The sequence below is a fragment of the Nymphalis io genome, chromosome 24, assembly GCF_905147045.1.
Source record: "Nymphalis io chromosome 24, ilAglIoxx1.1, whole genome shotgun sequence".
In the NCBI taxonomy this organism is placed as follows: domain Eukaryota; kingdom Metazoa; phylum Arthropoda; class Insecta; order Lepidoptera; family Nymphalidae; genus Nymphalis; species Nymphalis io.
In genome coordinates this window covers 9,402,410-9,424,341 of record NC_065911.1, presented here as the reverse complement: position 1 = coordinate 9,424,341, position 21,932 = coordinate 9,402,410, and the positions used below count along the sequence as shown (strand labels likewise).

The window sequence follows — 21,932 nt, the reverse complement described above, 5'->3', positions numbered from 1 at the left end:
ATCATTCGGGATATGTCTGTATCAAGTTGTATAGCGGATATTATCTCAAGATGGTGGTAACCATTTTTCGTTTTTATCGTAAAATCATCACCATCAAATAATGCTTTCGATTTCAGGGTGTATAAATATTAATAATAATAATTTGTAACAATTTATTGAAAAAAAAAATATAGCTTTACATTAACAGAGTTTTTATATAACAAAATAAAGAAAAAAAAAGATATAATAAAAATAGAAACACAATTATAATATAAAAACTAGGTACATGATTTCTGTAGTAGGCTAATTATAGTTATAGTGAAATATCTCCTCTTTGGTTAAGAATTCCAAATTTAAAATTTATAAATTCATTTACCTGGTACATTTGAATTTTGAAAACAGTCAATCATTTGTTTTTTCCTCATTATTTTTTTTTTGGCGTCGCTTGTTACCGTACAATGCAAAACATGAAATATCGGTATAGTATGAGTTCTACCGGGCACCAGTGCTGCAGAAACAGCTCGAAGGATTAATGATGTGTACGGCACTGGTGTTACAAAAGAGAGCACGCTACGTTTTTGGTTTGAACGTTTTCGTTCTAGATATATCGACCTTCAGAACCAACCCCGTGGACGGCCGGAGACCAAAGTGGAAAATGAATTATTAAAGGCTATTGTGGAAGCGGATCCATCACAATGCACTTCAGATTAGCTGCAGGCTTCGAGGTAAGTGTTAAAACTGTATTAATCCACTTGAAGCAAATCGGGAAAGTAAAAAAAAATTGAACACGCGTCGACTGCTGTGTTACTTTGCTCAACCGACATAATAATGAAGGGATTTTAAATCGAATCATTACTTGTGATGAAAAGTGGATACTGTACGATAATCGGAAGTGCTCGTCGCAATGGCTGAACCCTGGAGACTTAGCCAGAAATCCTGTCCTAAACGAAAATGACTCAGAAAAAGTTACTTATGAGGGTTTGGTGGACTAGCGCCGGTGTGGTTCACTACAGCTTTCTAAAATCTGGCCAAACGATTACGGCAGATATCTATTGTCAGCAACTAAAAACCATGAAGGAAGAATTAGCTGCTAAACAATCGAGATTAGTCAATCGCCCTAGGCCACTGCTGCTTCACGACATCGCAAGACCACACACTGCACAACAAACAACCACTAAGTTAGATGAGCTACAATTGCTCCAAGATATTACCATTTTTTCTGGAATTTGGACAACTTCTTACAAGGAAAAAAATTCAACTCCGATGCGGCAGTCCAAACCGCCTTCAAAGAGTTTATTGATTCTCACCCCCATGGTTTTTGTAGTAAAGGGTTCAGTCAACTACCTATAAGATGGCAAAAGTGCATAGATAACAACGGTGCATACTTTGATTAATTAAATATATTTGACAAAAAAAAATGACTTCATATTCCTCCCGTACAAAATGCCAATTTCATATGTATCCTTACATATATCCTAATAATAATATAATATATGTAAATAAAAAAAACAACAAATAGACATTGTATTTAATAATCAATCCTCAATACTTAAATTTTCTTTTCTCTTATTATTGTCATGTAACTATAATTGTCTAAGACTTAATAGACGTGGAGTTATTCCGTAAGTGAAATCGATATTCACCGCAGTATATGATTGTGAAATTTCAGAAAGTGATATTCAATAACTAATATTATACATGCGATAATGTGGTTGTTTGTTTGTTTATAAAGCTTTCACGTCTCCACTACTCATGTAGCTTTACATACATTGAGGGGTACAGAAAAGGACATAGGGTTCCTAATACCTGTCCACAAGCGCGGTGTAAGTTGCAGGTGGAACTAAGGGCTAGTTTATATGAAACTAGTTCTAGTGAATAATGCCTGTCCTCTAGGCCGAGTATTTTGGACGACAGTCTCTCTAATGACATTGCTATACATCGTAAAGAAAACTTTCTTTAAATATTAGTATTTAGTCCATCCGTCTGTGTAAATAAACTAAGTCTGAGTCAACATAACAATTTTTTTATATTAAAAAAGTATAATCGTTTATTGTGATAAGGTACTAGCTAGCATTTGGTGCATGAAATTAAAAAAAAAACTTAAGAAGTCTTTATTTGCCAAACATTCTTCAAGATTTAATCTGCTCTGCTCTCATCCTATGTATTTTTTATAACACTGCTAGAAAAACTTTTTCTTGTTACAACCAGCTTTCACATTAATAAAAAAATACTATAAAGAGACTCCAAAATCATCAAACAGTACCATCGGGAACCCGGATTCCTTCAAACGAGGCCTGAAGAGGCATCTTGCGGGCCGGAAAGGCGAAGGCGGCTAGTGCAGAACATTCTTCCCGACTGTACTGGCCGTCGTCGCGTTTGTATACCACTTACCATCAGGTGGAGTATAAAAAAAATCGGTTTTGAATGGAATATCGCCTGAAATAAGGGGAAGCCCCCAACGCTTAGATAAACAAAGCATTCTATTCAGGCAGAATCGGACTTCTTATACAAGATACATAAAAATAATGATAAATGTAAAAGAATACACGGAACTAATACAAAATGCGTTTTTATACAAGTGTAAGCACCATCAATACCGGTCACGCACAAGGAAGACGTGAGATCACAGTGGAAATAGCTACGGAACTAAATTATACTAAATGGATACATCGTTTAGAAATGCCACAGCGTGCAGACTGGAAAAAAGCTTTCCTTGGTATAATGATCTAATATGTAATGTATTCAATTTTATTTTTAATTAGTTTATGCCCGCATGGGGGGGGGGGGGGATGGCAGAGTTATTAAAAAGTTTCTTGTCCCTTGGGTATCAAGCTAGCTTCATAACAAAATTTTACCGAAATTGGTTCAGTGATTTATGAAAGCCGAGATGGCCCAGTGGTAAGAACGCGTAAATCTTAACCGATGATCGTGGGTTTAAACCCGGGCAAGCACCACTGAATTTTCATGTGTTTAATTTGTGATTATAATTCATCTCGTGCTTTACGGTGAAGGAAAACATCGTGAGGAAACCTGCATGTGTCTAATTTCACTGAAATTCTGCCACATGTGTATTCCACCAACCCGCAATGGAGCAGTTGATGGAATAAGCGCCAAACCTTCTCCTCAAAAAGGCTCTCCCTTTTAGGCCTTAGCCCAGCAGTGGGACATTCACAGGCTGTTACTGATTTATGAAAGCGTAACAGACATATAGACAGAGGTACTTTCGCGTTTATATTATTATAAAATAGATAAGCAGAAATCATCCAGCTGCTAAAAGACGTCAATCTAAACCGAGGACTGTAGGTTCAAATCCTGACAGCCTCTACTTAAATTTCATGTGAATATTTGTGTTTATAATTTATCTCGTATCTGCTGTGATATTACAAGAAAACCTGCCAGATGTTTACCCACCAACCCGCGTTGGAGCGTGGTTGAGCTTTTATTGTATTAGGTAGGGGGAAAGGTAAATGAGCCACATTTTATTGAGTAATCACCACCGTCCATAGAAATGTTAACCATTCAGTACATCGTCAACGCGCCACCAACCTTGGGAATTAAGATGTTACGTTCCTTATCCTATTTATGTCTGTAGTTACACTGGCTCACTCACCCTACAAACCATAACACAAAAATACTAAATATAGCTGTTTAGCGGTAGAATATCTGATGATTGGGTGGTACTTACCCAGACGGCCTTGCAGAAAGCCCCTCGTAAAAACTTTTATGAAAAAGACTTAAAAAAGTTATTTAAAGGTTTTGCTCTTTATTTTATTTTATATTTATAAACAGTTAATGTATATAAAGAACCTTCTACTCAAAGTAAGATCTTAGCCCAGCTGTGGGACATTTACAGGCTGTTATTTTTCTGTAAGCTAACTAAAAATCGTTATTTTTTAAATAAAGAAGTATATAACGCTATTACAACATTTTTTCTGAATCAACGTAATATAATTATACTTACCAATTCATGCTTAGAAGATATATAACATAAATGTTTCTAAATAATTGTTCACTATCAAAAGTGAGTTTTATTTCCATCAATATACATGGGCTATTTTGTAAGAACAAACTCGAAATTCACTGCAGAAAACGGTCGTGAAATGTCAGAAAGTGATATGCGATATTGACCATTATAATCATAACATTACAAGAATACACGCAACAAAATGGTATATCACCATAAGTCGGTTGTCAACATTTCACGGGTGAGTTATGAAGTTCTTACAGAATCGCACTGCAGCTAGAATTCGTTCCCAACTTATTCTAACAATAGTAAAGTGACATCCTTTAAAACAAATGTTATCGATATAACAAACCTGCACGTCACACGGAACACATCTCACACACACACATCACAGAACACACGAGTTATAATCACGAGCGATATAATTAACCGAACTGGTCGACAGTTTTGAAATGCAACGAGTATTCTAGAATCGGGGATAGCAGTCTTAATCAAGGTATAGGGACGTGAATTGGAATATCGATGAATTTTGTGAATAATTTTTTTTTTTTTAAAGATGTTAATTTATCTATCAAGAAACACGATTATTATATCATTAGAAAAATAAAATAATATTTTATATACCAAAACCATTCTAGTAATATACTAACATATTTTATTTTATTACTTTTATGACAGAATCTTAAAAATCCTCAGATACAAATACTAAACAAGAACCTTATTTTGTTTTAAGCCGTTACAACACAAAAATTACTATTTAATTTTTTAATTGTATTAACTAGGGAGACTAGGAAGTGGGGTCACTTGATGTTAAGTGATCACCACCGCACATAGACATTTTAAGAATTAACTATTTATTACATCGCCAATGCGCCACCAACTTAAGAAATAAGATGTTAAGTCCCTTGAGTCTGTAGTTATATTGGCTCACTCACTCAACCAGAACGAGATTGATGTGTAAACAACAAATCTTACGCTGACGTCTTCTGACGCTCGAAATCTTACGTTCGAAGTTTCAGTTAACTTTAGTAGTTTAGACATCAATAATCAATTTATTTTTAACATGTACAGATTCCTTTATAAAACTATGCACTGATTTCGTTTTTTTTTTCTTACAATTAATAGGCAAGTGTTTGACCGTTGACTTGCCTGATCTTAAGCATCGTCACGGTCTAGAATGTAGCACGCCTACCCAGAAGGAACCCGTTTACCTTGGATTTGATGACACCAACGTTGTACCTATCAGGAAATATGAACTCAAGCAAAGCATTCCACAGTTTCGCAGTGCGAATGATAAATGTAGATTCAAAGCGCTTCGTACGTAGGCGGGGAAGTTCTACTGTGTATCTGGCCGTTCGATAGTAAAAGGGGGCATCAGTTTGTGTAATTCCTGAGCACATTCCTCGAAATATATAGAAGGCTGAAAGTGATGCAACCACACATCGATGCTCGAGACTTTGGAGCCTAGGCTCCACCAGCGTGTCGTCTCCTATCAACCTCCCGGCACGTCTCTCAATTCTAGAGCCTGAAGGTGCTGCTTAGTAGAGCTATTCCAAAAGTGAGAGCAGTACTTCATACATGACCTCACTTGTGCTTATCACTTCAAATTTGACGAGCCGGTTGGCGTGGTTGGTATTTGATGGTTGGTGGTTAGATACTTGCCTTTCACGCCGAAGGTTGTGGATTCGATTCCCACCCAGACATTTGTGTGCATGAACATGTCTGTTTGTCCTGAGTCTGGGTGTATGTATCTATATAAGTATGTATTTAAAAAAGAAAAGTAGTATATGTAGTATATCAGTTGTCTGGTTTCCATAGCACAAGCTTTGTACAAGCTTAATTTGGGATCAGATGGCCGTGTGTGAAAAATGTCCCGGGATATTATTATTAGTATATTATTATTTGATTTAATATTAAGAAGACAAACAGTTACGACTTACACAAAAATATATTATCACACTACAAAAAATCATCATACAAATCAAGTCTTCGCAAATAATTAAATCAAAAATACATAGCAGAATATCAACAAATAAAAATTTAAATAAAAGACAAAATTTTATGGAGTACGACCAATTTAAAAAATTAATAATTTTGTAAAAAATCATTAATATACAATTCTATTCAAGGTAACAGTTAATTGTACATTTTATTTTTTTGAATGGCAAGAGAAATAAATCAAAATCATTGAATTTATTATTATGGTTCATGCATGATCTGTAAAGGAAGCTGTTGCGTACGTACTTAGATTTAGATTAAGGAACATCGAGTAAAAATTTATTTCGTGTTTGCATGCGAGGACATCTAATGAATATATTACTAAGTAAGAAAGGAGAATCAATAATTTAAATAGAAACAGTTTATCTTTTTCCATACGACGTTCTTTTAACGTCAAGATATTGAGATTTTGAGGATTAACGTGAGAATCATAATTTTTTAGTAAAAAAATGATTAAGAAATTTATTTTATATTCTTTCGATTTTATCTATATATTTTTTATACATAGGATTCCAACCTGTTGAGGCATTTTCGAAAATGAATCGGAAATAGGCATTGTATAGCAAAAATAGTGTGGATTTCAAGTGAAAATCCTTACCCACTCTAAGAATAAAACTCAGCATCCGATATGCCCTTCCAGCAATGTTATCAAAATGGTTTTATGTATCGTGATCATTATCGATAAGTGCATACAACAGCCAACACTAGCGGAACCGCCGTAGTTTTGCAAATGCATGACTTTCTCCGCTTGCGCCGCGCGACTGTACTCGTCACTCGTCGGCAGTGGAGCGGAGAAAGGACAACTCGCACTGTGGTTATGGAAATGCTAAAATCGCAATGATAACCGCAGACACAATTTGCTTTGAGCGTATTTTTATTTTATGAAAAATTAATGTCCTTACGTATAACGTTGCTTATCGACTGTTTAGTTTCACTGATTTCTCTCTTTCTGATATTATTGATTTGACAACATTAGAAAGAAGAAGACACTGCATTGTTTATCTAGACGCCAGTTAAACAATGTTTATAAGTAAGCCTAATACTATAATGGCCTAGTGGTTAGAACGCGTGAATCTTAACCGATGATGTTCAAACCCGGGCAAGCACCACTGAATTTTCATGTGCTTAATTTGTGTTTATAATTCATCTCGTGCTTGACGGTGAAGAAAACAGCGTGAGGAAACCTGCACGTGTCTAATTTCATTGAAATTATGCCACATGTGTATTCCACCAACCCGCGTTGGAGCAGCGTGGTGGAATAAGCTCCAAACCTTCTCCTCAAAAAGGAGAGGAGGCCTTATATATATATTTGTTTAATCTCTGGCAACACTTTGTGTCACATAAATTATATTTAATGTTAATTGATAATGGTAAATAACAAAATAATATATATATTTTCGACCATATGATTTAAGTCTGTTTATTTTATATTATATTGTCATTAATGTCACAATGCACATTACGAAAGGCCGACGAATATCCTGCTCCGTGCGCCAAATTATGCATAACGTGTATACTATAATATTATATTTCAAAGTTATATAAATTTAACTATAATATTGAAACACTTATGTTTATGCATTATGACATAAAATATACCTATATTCTCGGTGGTAAGGCTCTGAGCAAGCTCATATAACATCCAATGACTAATTGTTGTGTCGCCAAAGAGTCATACTTTGTATTGCTGTGTTCCGGTTGAACGTTTGACGTAGTTTGACATTAAAGGTTTATAAAAAAAAGTGCTAAGTCATAGGCATTGGTCCGTAAGAAATACTAATCATCTTTTATATCGCGTCTAAGAGGTTATGTTCCTTGTGACTGTAGTTACACTCGCTTACTTATCTTTTTAACCGGTATACAACAATATAACGTATTCCTGTTCAGCGGTAGAATGATGAGTGGGTAGTCAGGCGAGATTACACAAAGCTCTAACCAACTAAAATATTCAATTATCCTTTACATTTGATTAAAAAAATATTATTGATTTTAATAAACACATATTAAGCTTTATATAGACACAAAATATTTACGCAACGACAAACCCCTATGCGCGTTTGTTTCACATACTACCTTCGATTTCTTGAATTTATTTTACAAGCACCATATTTGGAGTGCGTTCTACATTCAGATGTAAGACATTAATATGAACATTACTTAATGTTGCATTTATTGTTAATAAAATAAACGAAAGTAAAACTTTCTTTTTCTTACAGTTGACATTAATGGATGCTTCGGAGAATTCTTTGAAAAAAAAAATTTACTCAACCCGCTATTTAAACCCGTTGAACGCAACTATGTAACCTATATGCTTGACAAATGACTTACCTACTTGTAGTATAAACTATTTTGTTTGTTCGGATTAAAGTTATTTGCTATTAAACTTGTGGGTGTGCTACCACCTGATGGTGAGTGATCACCACTGCCCAAAGACATCTGCGCTTAAGAAACATTAACCATTCCTCACATCGTCAATGCATCACCAACATTGAGAACTAAGATGTTGTGTCAACTGTGCCTGTAGTTACGTTGGCTCAATCACCATTCAAACCGGAATACATCAATACTATGTATTGCTATTTAGCGGTATAATATCTGATTAGTGTGTACATACCTAGACGGGCTTACACATAGCTAAAGATAAAAGCAGCACGCGACTTGCAAGTTCGACATTTCAACGAAGAGTAAATGCAAGACAAACAGAAATGTTACATACAAACGCTCACTTGCTGCGAGTAGTAATAATTTGCTGTTAAAATAAATTAGTAGAATAGTAATTTTCTGTTATTGGTATACCATATTAGATTTTCCTTCCCGGAAGAAATTTAACCAATTCATATCCATGAAATATTTTATTTTGAAATCCCCTTGAAGCTTTAAAACGCTATATCATAACAAAAAATCTTTATTCAATATAGAAGCGTTATACTTGATTATTGTTTGCCAAAAATCTACCACCGGTTCGGAAATAAGCACCGCAAACCTGAAAGGAACCGGCGATTGAAACAGCGGGATTTTTTTTATTTCATATTTTACAATTACAGGTATTATACAATGGCCTGGAGACGATCGTTTCATTACCAAGGTGTGCAATAATATAAATTGTCATTGCTTTGTGATATCCTCTATCAAACAAACATTCCTGAACGATTCTTTTAAATTTCACTATTGAATATTTTTGAACGTTTTCTATGAACCTGTTATTTGTATTTGTATAAATATTTCTATAACATTTTTTTTTAATCTACATATACTTATTTTTTAATCTGTGGTACACAAAACAAACGCTGAGCAATGACCTCGACATCTCATTTATATATAACCCACTGACACTAAGTGGACTTGTGATTTGGGTCAGATTGCGAGATAGTATTACAGAGAGATGAGTACGAACATCGATCATTTTATGCATTAGCTTTTATATATATACTATTCGACATACGTTGTAATGCATTTTTAAATTTGCTTGCGGTAAAATAATCTCTGTTCTCAAATGTATACATATTAATTATTCTCATGGCGTTTGGTTGAATTATTTAGTAGTCAGTATGCGCAGGCTGCAACGCCATCTATTGACGAATTATGACCATAAATTAATTAAAAAAAAGTGTGGCTGGAGGGAGCAAGATCACCTTCCCGCTCCGCCGAGCCACGAGTGGAGCACGACGCTGAAGCTGCAGCGGATTTTGTAACGGTCCACGTCGAGGACGGTCATCGCAAGGGCGGTAAAGCTCCCAAAAACCTCGCTCAAAGGACCGCAGTACCATGCATAACAAAAAAAAAATAGTTTGCACAGTCGTACCAGTGAGGTGCTTCAATTTCGCCTTGTTGTATAGAAACAATCAATTCGGGCCCATAAAAAAACGTATTGTTTTTCATTATTCATATATTATGAGTAACGAGAAAGTTACAACGTTAACTGAAGAATCAACATTTACAATAGTAATCGTTTATTTATAGGTTACTACACAAATGTAAACAACATTACGATACGCGGTTGACCTTGTCCGAGTGTACGTTACCAATGAAAATACTTCGCGCAGGCCGCACACCTCCTGTACCTACTATGCCAATAGCGGAGAAGCGACGCAGGTCTATTCAGCACAATGTCTGGTCCTTCACTGATTTATTACCTACTTTAAAAAATTTAAAATATTTTGAAAGTTATTTTACAAAAATAAACTAAACGTTCCGGCTTCGCACGGATAGAATAGAGGTCTACATAAAACGATGATATCCCAATACATATATATAGCATTGGTTTACAAATAATACTATTGGTTTACGCGGCGCACGATAGTAAACACGGCCAGTCAGACTAATTGCGACATCTTCGAAAGTCATCGTTACATTACAGCCTGTTTACACCAACGTTAATGAATTACACACCTAATCCTTCTCCAAGAATCACTCCGTCGATCGGGGAAAACCATATGAGAATATCTTCAGTAGTTTTTGAGTTTATCGCGTTTAGATAGACAGACGTCGGTGGAAAAATGATTTTATAATATGTAGTAATGCTCATTTCATTAAACAGATCTTTTGATATATTTATGTATGAGCTTATACTTTTGGAATAATGGAACAATACGAAGATACTGAGAGATAGAAGGATATATAGGTCTATACTCTTCTATCTTTAGTATCCCATCAAATACGAATCTAATATCAAAATCTATCATCATTCTTCGGTTCATATTTCATCAACAATTTTTACAACAAATTGATTATTCACAAAACCCTTGAAAATTGAGATGTATATAAATCATAATAATATGACCCTGTGAGAATGTATACAAACAATTGTACAGTGATTTCTCTTGTCATATTATGTACATCCGTTTTACGAGCTGCATTTAATGAAAACAAACAACCAATTGAACTTGACCTAATAACATCGCGAAGGAAATTTGCATACCATTAATATCATCTATTTGTTCACTGTGGCTGGGCATTATTGTTGTGCTGTTTTTATATTTGTAAGTCGCGATGGCGCAGTAGTAAAAACACTTGAATCTTAAACAAGATTGTGGTTTCAATCACCACATGCTGAGTCAATATAAGCCAACCAAAGACACCGTTAAGCCCGCCTGTGCCCATTAGTGACGTCACATCCGACTGTCAATATTTAGAATTAGATCCGCTATTTACAGAACGTTATTCGCTAGTTTATTCAGGAGACTGTCGCCTTTGGCAACCCGAATAACAGACCAAGAGGAGTGTCGTGCTTAGCAACGAAAGATAACATAAGGGACGTTGAAAAATGATGAATAAAATGCAATATTTAGTATTTTTGTTTTACGGTTTTAAGGGCGAGTGAGCCAGTGGTAAGAACGCGTGAAACTTAACCGATGAACGTGGGTTTAAGCCCGGGCAAGCACCACTGAATTTTCATGTGCTTAATTTGTTATTATAATTCATCTCGTGCTTGACGGTGAAAGAAAAGATCGTGAGGAAACCTCATATGTCGAATTTCACTGAAATTCTGTCACATGTGTATTCCACCAAACCGCATTGGAGCAGCGTGGTGGAATAAGCTCCAAACCTTCTCCCCAAAAGGGAGAAGAGTGAGCCAGTGTAAAAGTATAAAGGACATATCAACTTAGTTCCCAAGGTCGATGGTGCATTGGCAATAAAAGAAAAGGTTAATTTCTTACATCGCCAATGTCTATGGGCGGTGGTGACTACTTTCCATCAGGAGACCCATTGGCCTGTCCGTCTTCATATTTCATAAAAAAAATATCATACATAATTCTGGTAAACATTTTTGTTTAAAAGACAGGACCGCACTAGTGACATCTATATTAGCACTAAACTTTTAACATTAGTTTAGATGATTAAAACTAGATGGCGCTTTACGCTTAAAAACTTTTTTTTTTGTTACTACTTACTTTTTGTTTATAGAAAAACTAAAATAAAATATATACAAACGGTACGGCCTTAAAATAGATTATTTTGACTAACCCACCGCTTTTATTAGATTTTAATAGTAAAATCACATTCTCCATATGACCAAGACTATATAGTTTTCGAACTGCAACTCTATCTGGTATCAAGGTTGGTACCACAAATTGTAAGCTGCAATGTTCTGTACTAACTGTAGTTTGTATATAATGCAATATAACAGTTCAGAAATATAATTTAATAAGTGCACAAATAGATTTAATGACGCAAATATAAAATAAGTTAAGCAATTGACAGATATTGAAACTGCCAGGATTCAGATATTTTCATGGAATTGTGTCATATGGCACCCTTCTTTCGGGTAAAGCTACTGACATTGAAACAATTTTGTTTACGGAAACTGGTAATTTTTAACAAAAAACTCCATTGATAACTTGCTTAGACACCCAGTTGAGCTATTCTGCAAGAGCAAAATCGAGGATCACTACAGTACACGATCGTGTAAATGTGACGTCAGAGAGTGATTGACATTAGCTATAATAATTATAATATAGTTCATATTGGGATAAGTTGGTTTTCAACATGATGTATAAGATGATGAATGAGATACGAGAAGAGTTCTTACAGAATAGCGCTGCGGGTTTCCTTTCTCCTATGAATATTTAAAATATGTAAATTAGTCTCATTCTTCTAAGTAACAAATAATTAATATGGTAACTATATGCAAACATTATAAGCACTTCAAGGATTGTAACCAATAAGGATAGCGACCACCATCTGTGTAACGGCCTTCACCTATTTCGATCACGTTTGGCCAGCGCTGTAGCTGCCTCGTTAGTCATGCATAGCCTACAAATTCCAAAGTTCTGGTTCCAATTTTCAATATAATTTAAATTTTCAACATCTCGGAGTCTACAAGAAAAGCACGTTAAGCCGTTGGTCCAGCCCCTGAAAACTTTCTGGTTTTGTTTGCGCAAATATTTGGACAAAATAATATGTCCTGTACAAAATTGGCTGTCTTGCTAGACCTTGCATTGCTAGAGCTTGCCGCCGTGGTCTAACTTGGTCAGAATGGAGATCATTACCAAGAGCCAAAACTTAAATGTTAAAATTGTTTCTTTAATAGAAGTCACACTTGTCATTAGAAGTCATTGACTGTCAAAAATCTACCTCCAGTTCGGAAACAAAAACTTCAGACCCGAGAACCGGCGAATAAGGAGCTGTCTTCTACATCGATGAACTAAATTATAAAAAACTCATAGTACCGATTTTAGTTAACTTGCATTTTCGCTAGGCACTAATAATATATGAATATAAAACCCCAAGGTTATTAGGTATTTTTATATATTTAACTATCAAGCCTTTACTGGGGGCACGTTACGATATAAAAACTATTATTGATAACTAACCTTATTTATGATCTATGACAATTTACATGTATTTAATTATATTAATATTCTAGGCACGACCGATAAGTTCTGTCTAGGATAGATAACACCAATTTGATGTAAATATTCAATTGTTTATATAACTAGCAATACAAATCACGGCTTCGTACATTTTTTGTCGTGTTTGGTGAGTCAACCTATTACATTACCTTCACGAGCACAATGAAGTCGACGCAACTATCCGTCCTATAAACCATTGAAAAGTTATAACAATAATACATATATATACTAAACACACGTAATATATACATATATATATTAATTTGATACAAGCCGATAATAATAAATATTGATAAGAAAATAGCAGATTAATAATATTATACCAATGTCATTGACACCAAAAAAGCAGTATAAGATATGAAAATTTGAATATAGGTCAGACGAACGTATTAAAAATGTAAAATAATGTTATGATTTCCTCCTAGGAGTAGGTTTAGAGTTTCCAAGACTGGTATAGCGTGGGATGACATATTGTGACAGATTGTATACAACACATGCAGGTTTTCTCAGGAGCTTTTTATCACAGTCAGTCACGAGATAAGTTAAAAACAAATAGTGTTTGCTCAAATTTAGATGTAGATGACAGCTCTAGGTGATAATGTCCACCCTGACCGCTAACGGCCACGACGGTCATTCTCTAGCGAGACTCGACAATTTTATATAATACACAAGTGTGTGGAAAAACACAAGAGCACAATCGTTAATATTATTTAGCAAGTCTGCCTACCTATTTACAATAAAAAAAGGTTAACACCTACGTCACGTAGTAATTGGTCGGTTACGTTTATACATGATTATATCGTATAGTTAAATATTAATTATGTCAACCTTGAATATAAGGGCCTTAAGTATATTTTTTTTGATTGCCTTTTTAGTGTTCGTGGCACTACATTCCTTCCTATTGCTGTCAATGAGACATTGACATAATTTTTTATATTTTAAATTAAGATATCTAGCTTAAATAAGCAGGGCAGGATTAAATAAAGTGTTATATTTATTGGACCAGCTGTTAAAAAGCCTACGGTAAATGTTTGGTTACATAGCTTTCGTGTGCTCAAGTAGATATACAAAGAGATCATTCCAAAATTGCCATCTTAGTAATTAATGTCTACGATATTTGTCTAAAAATATACCATGCACAGACATTACATGACTTTTATTTTGTATATACCTAAATTAAAATCTGACTGTTCGTTATCATAAAAGCGAAAAATTAGTAGTATCTGATAAATAACTGATAACTTACAAAAGTGGTTTATTATTTTATATTCGATTTATTTTTAGGCCGAGAAAAAGTAGATCAATGTGTTCTAATTCATAGCGAAGGAAAAAAACAAATGAATACAAAAAATATTATATTTCTTAAAATGAAGGGTTGCTTACTAAATTGTAAAATTTAATGATCTTTAAATTAAAAATAATCAGATTTATTTTAACCTTAAAACTAACAACGCATTCATTAAACGCAAAACACAAATCACTCAACTGATAACGTAACATTTAATTCGGTATCATCTTCATTTTAACTTCATCATCGTTCTCAACGTCCTCATCTTTAAACCTTCCAAAGTTAAAGTAGTCTTCTATCTGTTGTAATGTTTTATCTTTGGTTTCAGGAAGGATGAAATACAGCACAACTAATGCTAATCCCATTGCTGTTCCGAAAACAGCAAAAGTTCCATAAACTTTAACGCTGACCAACAGATATGGCGTTACTTGCATTCCAGCCATAACAAAAATGGATAAAATAAACCCTGCGACTGATGATCCAGCGCCTCGATGGGCTAAGGGAAAAACTTCGCCCAGTAACGCCAACGGTATCGGAGTACATCCTAGGTTTGAGAGAATGAAGTACAAAGCAAATAGCGTTACGGCTATCCAAGATTTATCCTTAGAAATTAAACCATGTGCTGATAGATATAAGTATAGACAAACACACATGAGAACTAATAAAGCTGCAAATCCACTTCCAAATAAAAGGGTACGCCTTTTCATGATTTTGACAAGAACTGATGAAAATAACGCGCTGGCAGAAATAATCAAATCTATTCCCAAAGTGTAGTAGAATGATTGTGACTTGTTTCCTGTTACCTCTTCAATGATTTGTAAGGCGTAAGCTGGGAAAATATGTCTTCCGCATGTCTCTAACAGAAGACCACCAAAAAATATAATTATCACCGGTTTAATAAAGTCTCTTTTAGTGAACTTTTTGAAAAATTCTAAGCATATTTTGGAGAATGATTTCGATGATGGATATTCAATTCTTTCTTTTTGCGCTCTGAGCATTTCTCCCAATTCCTTTCTAGATTCAGCGGTCTTACCTCTGAGCCAGTAAAATGACTTTTCGCTTTCATCGAACCGTTTTCGAGAAGCTAACCACGCTGGACTTTCTGGCCATGTAGCTATTATTATTAGAGATAATATATGGGGTATTAAGCCAATTAATGCGACAGTTTTCCATGCGTAAAAGTTCCCTAATAAATGCACAATCATATTCCCAACACAAACAGCTGTTGTCTTAAGGTTAAGGAACATTCCTCGGTTGCTTGGGCTGGTGTATTCTCCGATGACAACCGCGCCCAGAGATACAGTGGCACCAGCTGCCAATCCACATAATGATCTTCCGATTATGAGAACAGATATGTTAGTAGCGAAGTATATTAAAAGCCAGCCTACAATTCCTGGCACAACGACAACTGCGTGCGCCAATCTTCTTCCATACATATCCATTAGGAAAGACGAAGTCATGAATCCAGGTATACCAGCGATGCCAATACACGATGCTGTAAAGAATAGAAGTATAACTTTATTATATAAGAAGAATATTAGTTTACCCAATTATACCTTAATTAAAAAATGTCTGATTTATTTATATCGAACAACAAAATTAAGTAACAATAGTTATAATTAAATTGATAAATATGAATAAAAAAATTTAAGATTCATTAAAAGAAATAGTTTTTATTTGGAACCTTAATATAAATATGTACTGGTGGTAGGGCTTTGTACAAGCTCGTCTGGGTAGGTACCACCCACTCATCAGATATTCTACCGCAAAACAGCAATACTTGATATTGTTGTGTTCCGATTTGAAGGGTGAGTGAGCCAGTGTAATTACAGGCACAAGGGACATAAAATCTTAGTTCCCAAGGTTGGTGGTGCATTGGCTATAAGCGATGGTTGACATTTCTTAGAATGCCAATGTCTAAGAGCGTTTGGTGACCACTTACCATCAGGTGGCCCATATGCTCGTCCAACTTCCTATTCTATAAAAAAAAAAAGGTTATACGAGCCGGATAAAAATAAAACTAAACATTAGCTAAACTTGTGAAATACATAAGATTCGAGTCGTATATAATACAATCAACACTTAGAACATATAACATATTTATAGACCCGTAGTAAATCGTAAAAAAAAAATGTCCTAAAATATACGTACCTACCCAAGAGGCCACGTGTATGTTAGCCGGTATCTTTGAATCTGGCGCGAAGAGGGATGGAAGCAATATGGAGGGGAAGCTCAGGACCATGCCCTGTCCCATCATATTGAGGAGAACGCCCATTACAGTCCATGTCTGAAATCATTAAAACTTAAATACAACAAAACTGCATATGGTAGTTGTTTCATTTATTCTGTTTACCATGTATATAAGAAACAGCTCTATTTATATATTTTTTTAATATTTATTTATCCCACCCCTTTTTTATTGTTGGAAAAAAGCGTTATTTTTGTTTATCTCTGTTCTAACGATTTAGCTTGAATAATCACTAAGACCTGGCTGGGTAACCTGACAGAAGAGGCTTCAGCAGCCTGGGGATACAAATAATCTCCAAAAGGATTGGTGCAGAAGGCAAGGGGAAACCACTGCAACTATTCTCCCCAAGAAAGTCGTCATGAAAGTGCGAACAGAGAGAATACGATTGCCATGCGACCCGCGTAGGAACCGGCGCCGTTCTGCGTCCGGGGCAGGTGGTGTGAAATATGTTACCGGCCACGGGGCCGCAGGGAACCAGGCTCCCCATGGAAATTCAGCAACTGGAACGTATGTCAAGCTACGCCAAATCCAGACAATAGGGACATGGAATGTGCGCGGACTACTTAGTCCTGGGAAATTTACTATCTTGGAAAAGGAAATAGTCAGATGTGGTCTTAACATCTGTGGACTCAATGAAACCCACTGGAAAAACAACTGTTGGCGGTCCCTTGCATGAATGCACGAGGCTTACCACTGACAGGGACATATGGCGAAAGCTCGTGAGGCGAATAACATCTGCACCGAATAATTAATAATACTTCATGGCGACCACGACTGCTCTGACAAGAGTGTCACGACGAAGAAGAAGAATAACATTTCTTACTTATGACAACGTCTATAGGCATTGGTGACTACTTACCATCAGGTGGCCCATATGCTCGTCCGTCTACCTATTGAATAAAAAAAAATAGTTTATCTATATATGTGTTTAATGTATTTTCTGAAAAGTCGCAATTTTTTGGATAATTAACATTTGTTTAAGAAATTATTAGAGCCGTCCAGGTACAGCAATGTACTTAATGAAAAAAAGAATTCTTTTACATTTTAAGCAGGTAGGTCCAATGGCTATTTTATCTTTAAGGTCGTAATAATACTTATGTAAATAAATATACATTTTAAGGATCACGCATCAAAGAAAGAAATCATCGTTAATCGGTTTTCTTTGAGTGTGATACAAAGATAATTCCTCAAAATAGCACTACTGCTGCAGATTGTTATTAAATAAGATAATAATATAAGACAGATACTTAAGACCCATTGTTAAACATTGACATAGTAAATATATCTCATATTCTATATACCTATCTATTAAGTTGAAACAAAACAAACAATGATACTGTTTCAATAGGTTTCTTCATAAGAATATATAACTTCACATACCATTTAATAAATATATTTGTAATATCGATAAAAATATTAGGAAACGTAAAATTAAAATTACCTAATTATATAAATAAACGTAATTAACTTGAAGCTAATTTGCTTAAAATCCATAAACTTGTACATTTCTCCTAGTTACTAGGTACATAGTACTAAAACTAGCGCCCTTATACACGTTGTTTAGCGAGTTATCAGTTAAATAATGCTGTGTCTTCTTCTTTCTAATGTCAAATCAATAATGAGAGAAAGAGAGAAATCAATGTTTAAATAAACAACCGCTACGCAAAGTTTATAAGAAAGGCCTTAGACAAATATATATTAATTAATTAATATGGTTATTAAAAATCAGTAGATGTTTAAAAGCAATATTATGTATATTCACCATCATCAGTCATCAGTAACAGCCTGTTAATGTCCCACTGCTGGGCTAAGGCCTCCTCTCCCTTTTGAGGGGAAGGTTTGGAGCTTATTCCACCATGCTCTTCCAATGCGGGTTGATAGAATACATGTGGCATAATGAAATTAGACATATACAGGTTTCATCACGATGTTTTCCTTCACCCTATTCGAAAGAGAGTCATTGTATGAAAGCTCGGATTGCGCAAAGAAAATTTATACAATCTTTCTGTGACATGTGACATGACATGACAATCTTTTCTATAATAAGAATATGTAGTTATATTAAGCTAACGATAAGTCTTTTAATACATTTTAATCTCATGAAACAAAAGCATTGTTTTACTCCCATAAATCGTGGAGCTAATTCCCATAATTCGTTGATTTTCATTCATTTTATTGTTTGAAATTTTGAGGTAAGCGAGTTATAATAAAACACTACATATTATAAACCAATGTCCTCCACTGCGTCTGTTTGTCTGTCCGAACGCAATAAATTTAAAAACTACCGGATTTTCATGTGGAGTTCACCAATGAACGGAGTATTTCACGAGGAAAGTTTAGACGTATAATTCATTAATATTTTGTTGGAAGATGTCGGAAAAAAATTATGCCGACTGGTAGCATTACTGTCGAGAGCCGCGTACACCATTAGAGTTACATGAATTACGATACGTTTTATATAGATCAATATTCTAGGCATGTAAAGCCGGGACGTGGAGCTAGTATAATATAGGCATATTAAAGCAGTTATAATAGCACGCGATGCGCATGATTAGCATAGTGTTATAATTCGTCTGTTTTTTTGCGTCGAGTTAATTCCACATCTAAAACACTAAAACTTACCTTGATAAGTATATTGTTAAATCTAATTAAACGTTTGTCAAAGTAATCTACCAGTAATTTAAATGTTAAGCGAAATATTTTAAGCCGTAAGCAAATATATTTGGTAAACATATTTTTTATGTTTATTTCCCCAGAATATATTTGTAGAGAACATTTTTGCATAGTATTTATTTTATTTAAAATAAGTAAACAGACAGGTAAATGTACCAGCTGTTGGTAAGTGGTGACCACCGCCAATATTGGCGCTGTAAGAAATATTGAACATTCCTTACATCGCCAATGCGCTACCGAAGTTGGGAACTAAAAAGTTATGTCACCTGTGCTTGTGGCTATGTGCTCTAACATTAGTTCACTCAAACCGACAAATCGGAGCAAAACAGTAAGTAGAAATAGAATAAATGATGAATGGGTGGTACCTAGACGGGTTTGCATAAAGCCCCACTAGGAGAGACTATAAACTAAATTAGTTGAAGTTTTATTATAATTTAAATTCCAATCAGAGACCTCAATATGTGCTTAGTTCAGCGGCAGTGGCTTTCAATGCTTATATATATTATACATACTCAAAGTGTCCACACATAGTTTAATAAATATTTCATTATTTCTTAAAGTAAATAAATTATTATTAGTTATTATGGATGGAATATCTATTCTATATCTGAATCCTTTATATTGTTATATATTTTTTATATTATATATTAATACTGCCTCGTCGGTCTAGTCGCTTGATGGCCTTAATTGGCGTGGAGGGCCGTAGCCTCTTTCTGTGAGACCGTAATGGTCCAGAATGAGACGGCGGAGCGGGAATGGGAAAGGGCCGATCCTGCTCGGCGGAGACGAAGACGGCGTCGTCTCGGCCCTCCCATAGCCCAGACGCCCGGGGCTTAAAAGATAGGGCGTACCCCGGGGGCCGTGGATGCGTGAGGTGCGGGCCTCGCGTGTCCTATTTCAGACGGCCCTAAGGAGAACGGTACCGGGATGGCCTCGCGGAGCCGTACGCACTAGTGAGGAGTGCGGGAGGGTGAGATTCGCCCCTGATGAGAGCTCCGCCGAGCCACGAGCGGAGCAAAGCACGGGAGAGGCCGCGGATACGTTATATCTATACGATACCGCAGCCTCTCCGATCCATGCTGAGGATGGCCATCGCAGTGGTATTAGTGGGTAAGAATCACACATAACTCGGTTCCACCCTCATGAGTGCCGGGTACCTTTCTAAAGGTTACCATTACGAGAAAAAAAAGTGGCTTGATGTAAGGCCGCAGTCCCCGGAGGTAGTGGGTTCAATTCTCAGGTCGGACCAATAAAAAGTTATTGGGTGTTTCTGTCAGAAAATCAGTCAGAGAATTTTCTGACAGAAAATCCTTAATATTTATGCACTTTTGCCATCTTCCAGACTCCGGTCTGGAAGTGTGTACACTCTTGTGCCTCGGAAAGCACGTAAAGCCGTTGGTTCTACGCCTAAACTCTTTCCGGTCGTGTCGGATTGCCGTCCCATCGGATTATGAGAGTTAAGTTGTACACTATAATATCACCTGCGTAGTTGAATAACCTCTCTTGAGCTTGGCCGCCGTGGCCGAAATCGGTCTGGAGGACAACATTATTATATATTATTATTTAATTTGAATCGGAAATTAAGAGTCCTCATTCATTTTATAATACTTTACTATTAAATGGGATTCCGTAAGAAAAATAATTTCTTATAGTAAAATAATAAAAAGACGTAAATGTAAGTTTTTTAGATAAAAGATTATAATATACAAATGGAAACAATATTTGTTGCCAATTAATGTTATTGCATTTTTTGCTAGTTCCTATAGAATAAGTTGGTATACAAATTTATCGATATTATTAGTTGATAACATTTTTGTTGTCTTGTTTTTGTTTATATTTATCCTTGGCGATCCAAAACACGAACAATATCTCTAAACTTATCTTTAAAACGTTTGAATATTATATTCACATCCGTATTCCGTAATTTATAAAAAGTATTAACCCATTTCTAGAATTAAAATATTATGTAATTTTAGCATGTCTGCAAATAAATAAAATGTAAGACATATAATAAAAGCTTGTAAAAAAGTATGAAATTTTATTCAACGCTTAAAATAAAATTGGTCCTACTAGCTGGATAAAATAAAATATATAAATCTTGCTTGTGAGCTAAAATACCGAAATAAATATCGTCATCAGTAGATGATGATTTGAAAATTGATGATGTTAGACGAAAGGTGATTATCCCTTGTACCATAACATGGTGAACACAAACATTTTCCAATATTATACACATTAGTAAAATAAAGCAAAAAAATGATTAAAATTACGATATTAATAAATTATTCAAACCTGTTTAACAGCCGGTGTGACCATATTTATTGATATTATTGATTTACTTTCAAATAATATCCGAAATTAATATTTTCATGAAGTTTTGCAACTTTTCGCCACCTTTTACATACGCTGTTATTTGACTGAAAAACACTG

General features: G+C 35.2%; 1 protein-coding gene across 1 annotated transcript; it reads right to left on the bottom strand.

Annotated features, from left to right (window-relative positions):
* Nucleotides 1-14,635: 14,635 nt before the first annotated feature.
* On the bottom strand, nucleotides 14,636-21,932 carry LOC126777891 (facilitated trehalose transporter Tret1-2 homolog). Its single transcript, XM_050501183.1, has 3 exons — nucleotides 21,795-21,932; nucleotides 16,733-16,868; nucleotides 14,636-16,076 (listed from the first exon to the last, which is right to left on the bottom strand). Exons 1-3 carry the CDS (start codon nucleotides 21,816-21,818, stop codon nucleotides 14,794-14,796), a joined length of 1,443 nt encoding a protein of 480 aa, XP_050357140.1. The 5' UTR covers nucleotides 21,819-21,932; the 3' UTR covers nucleotides 14,636-14,793.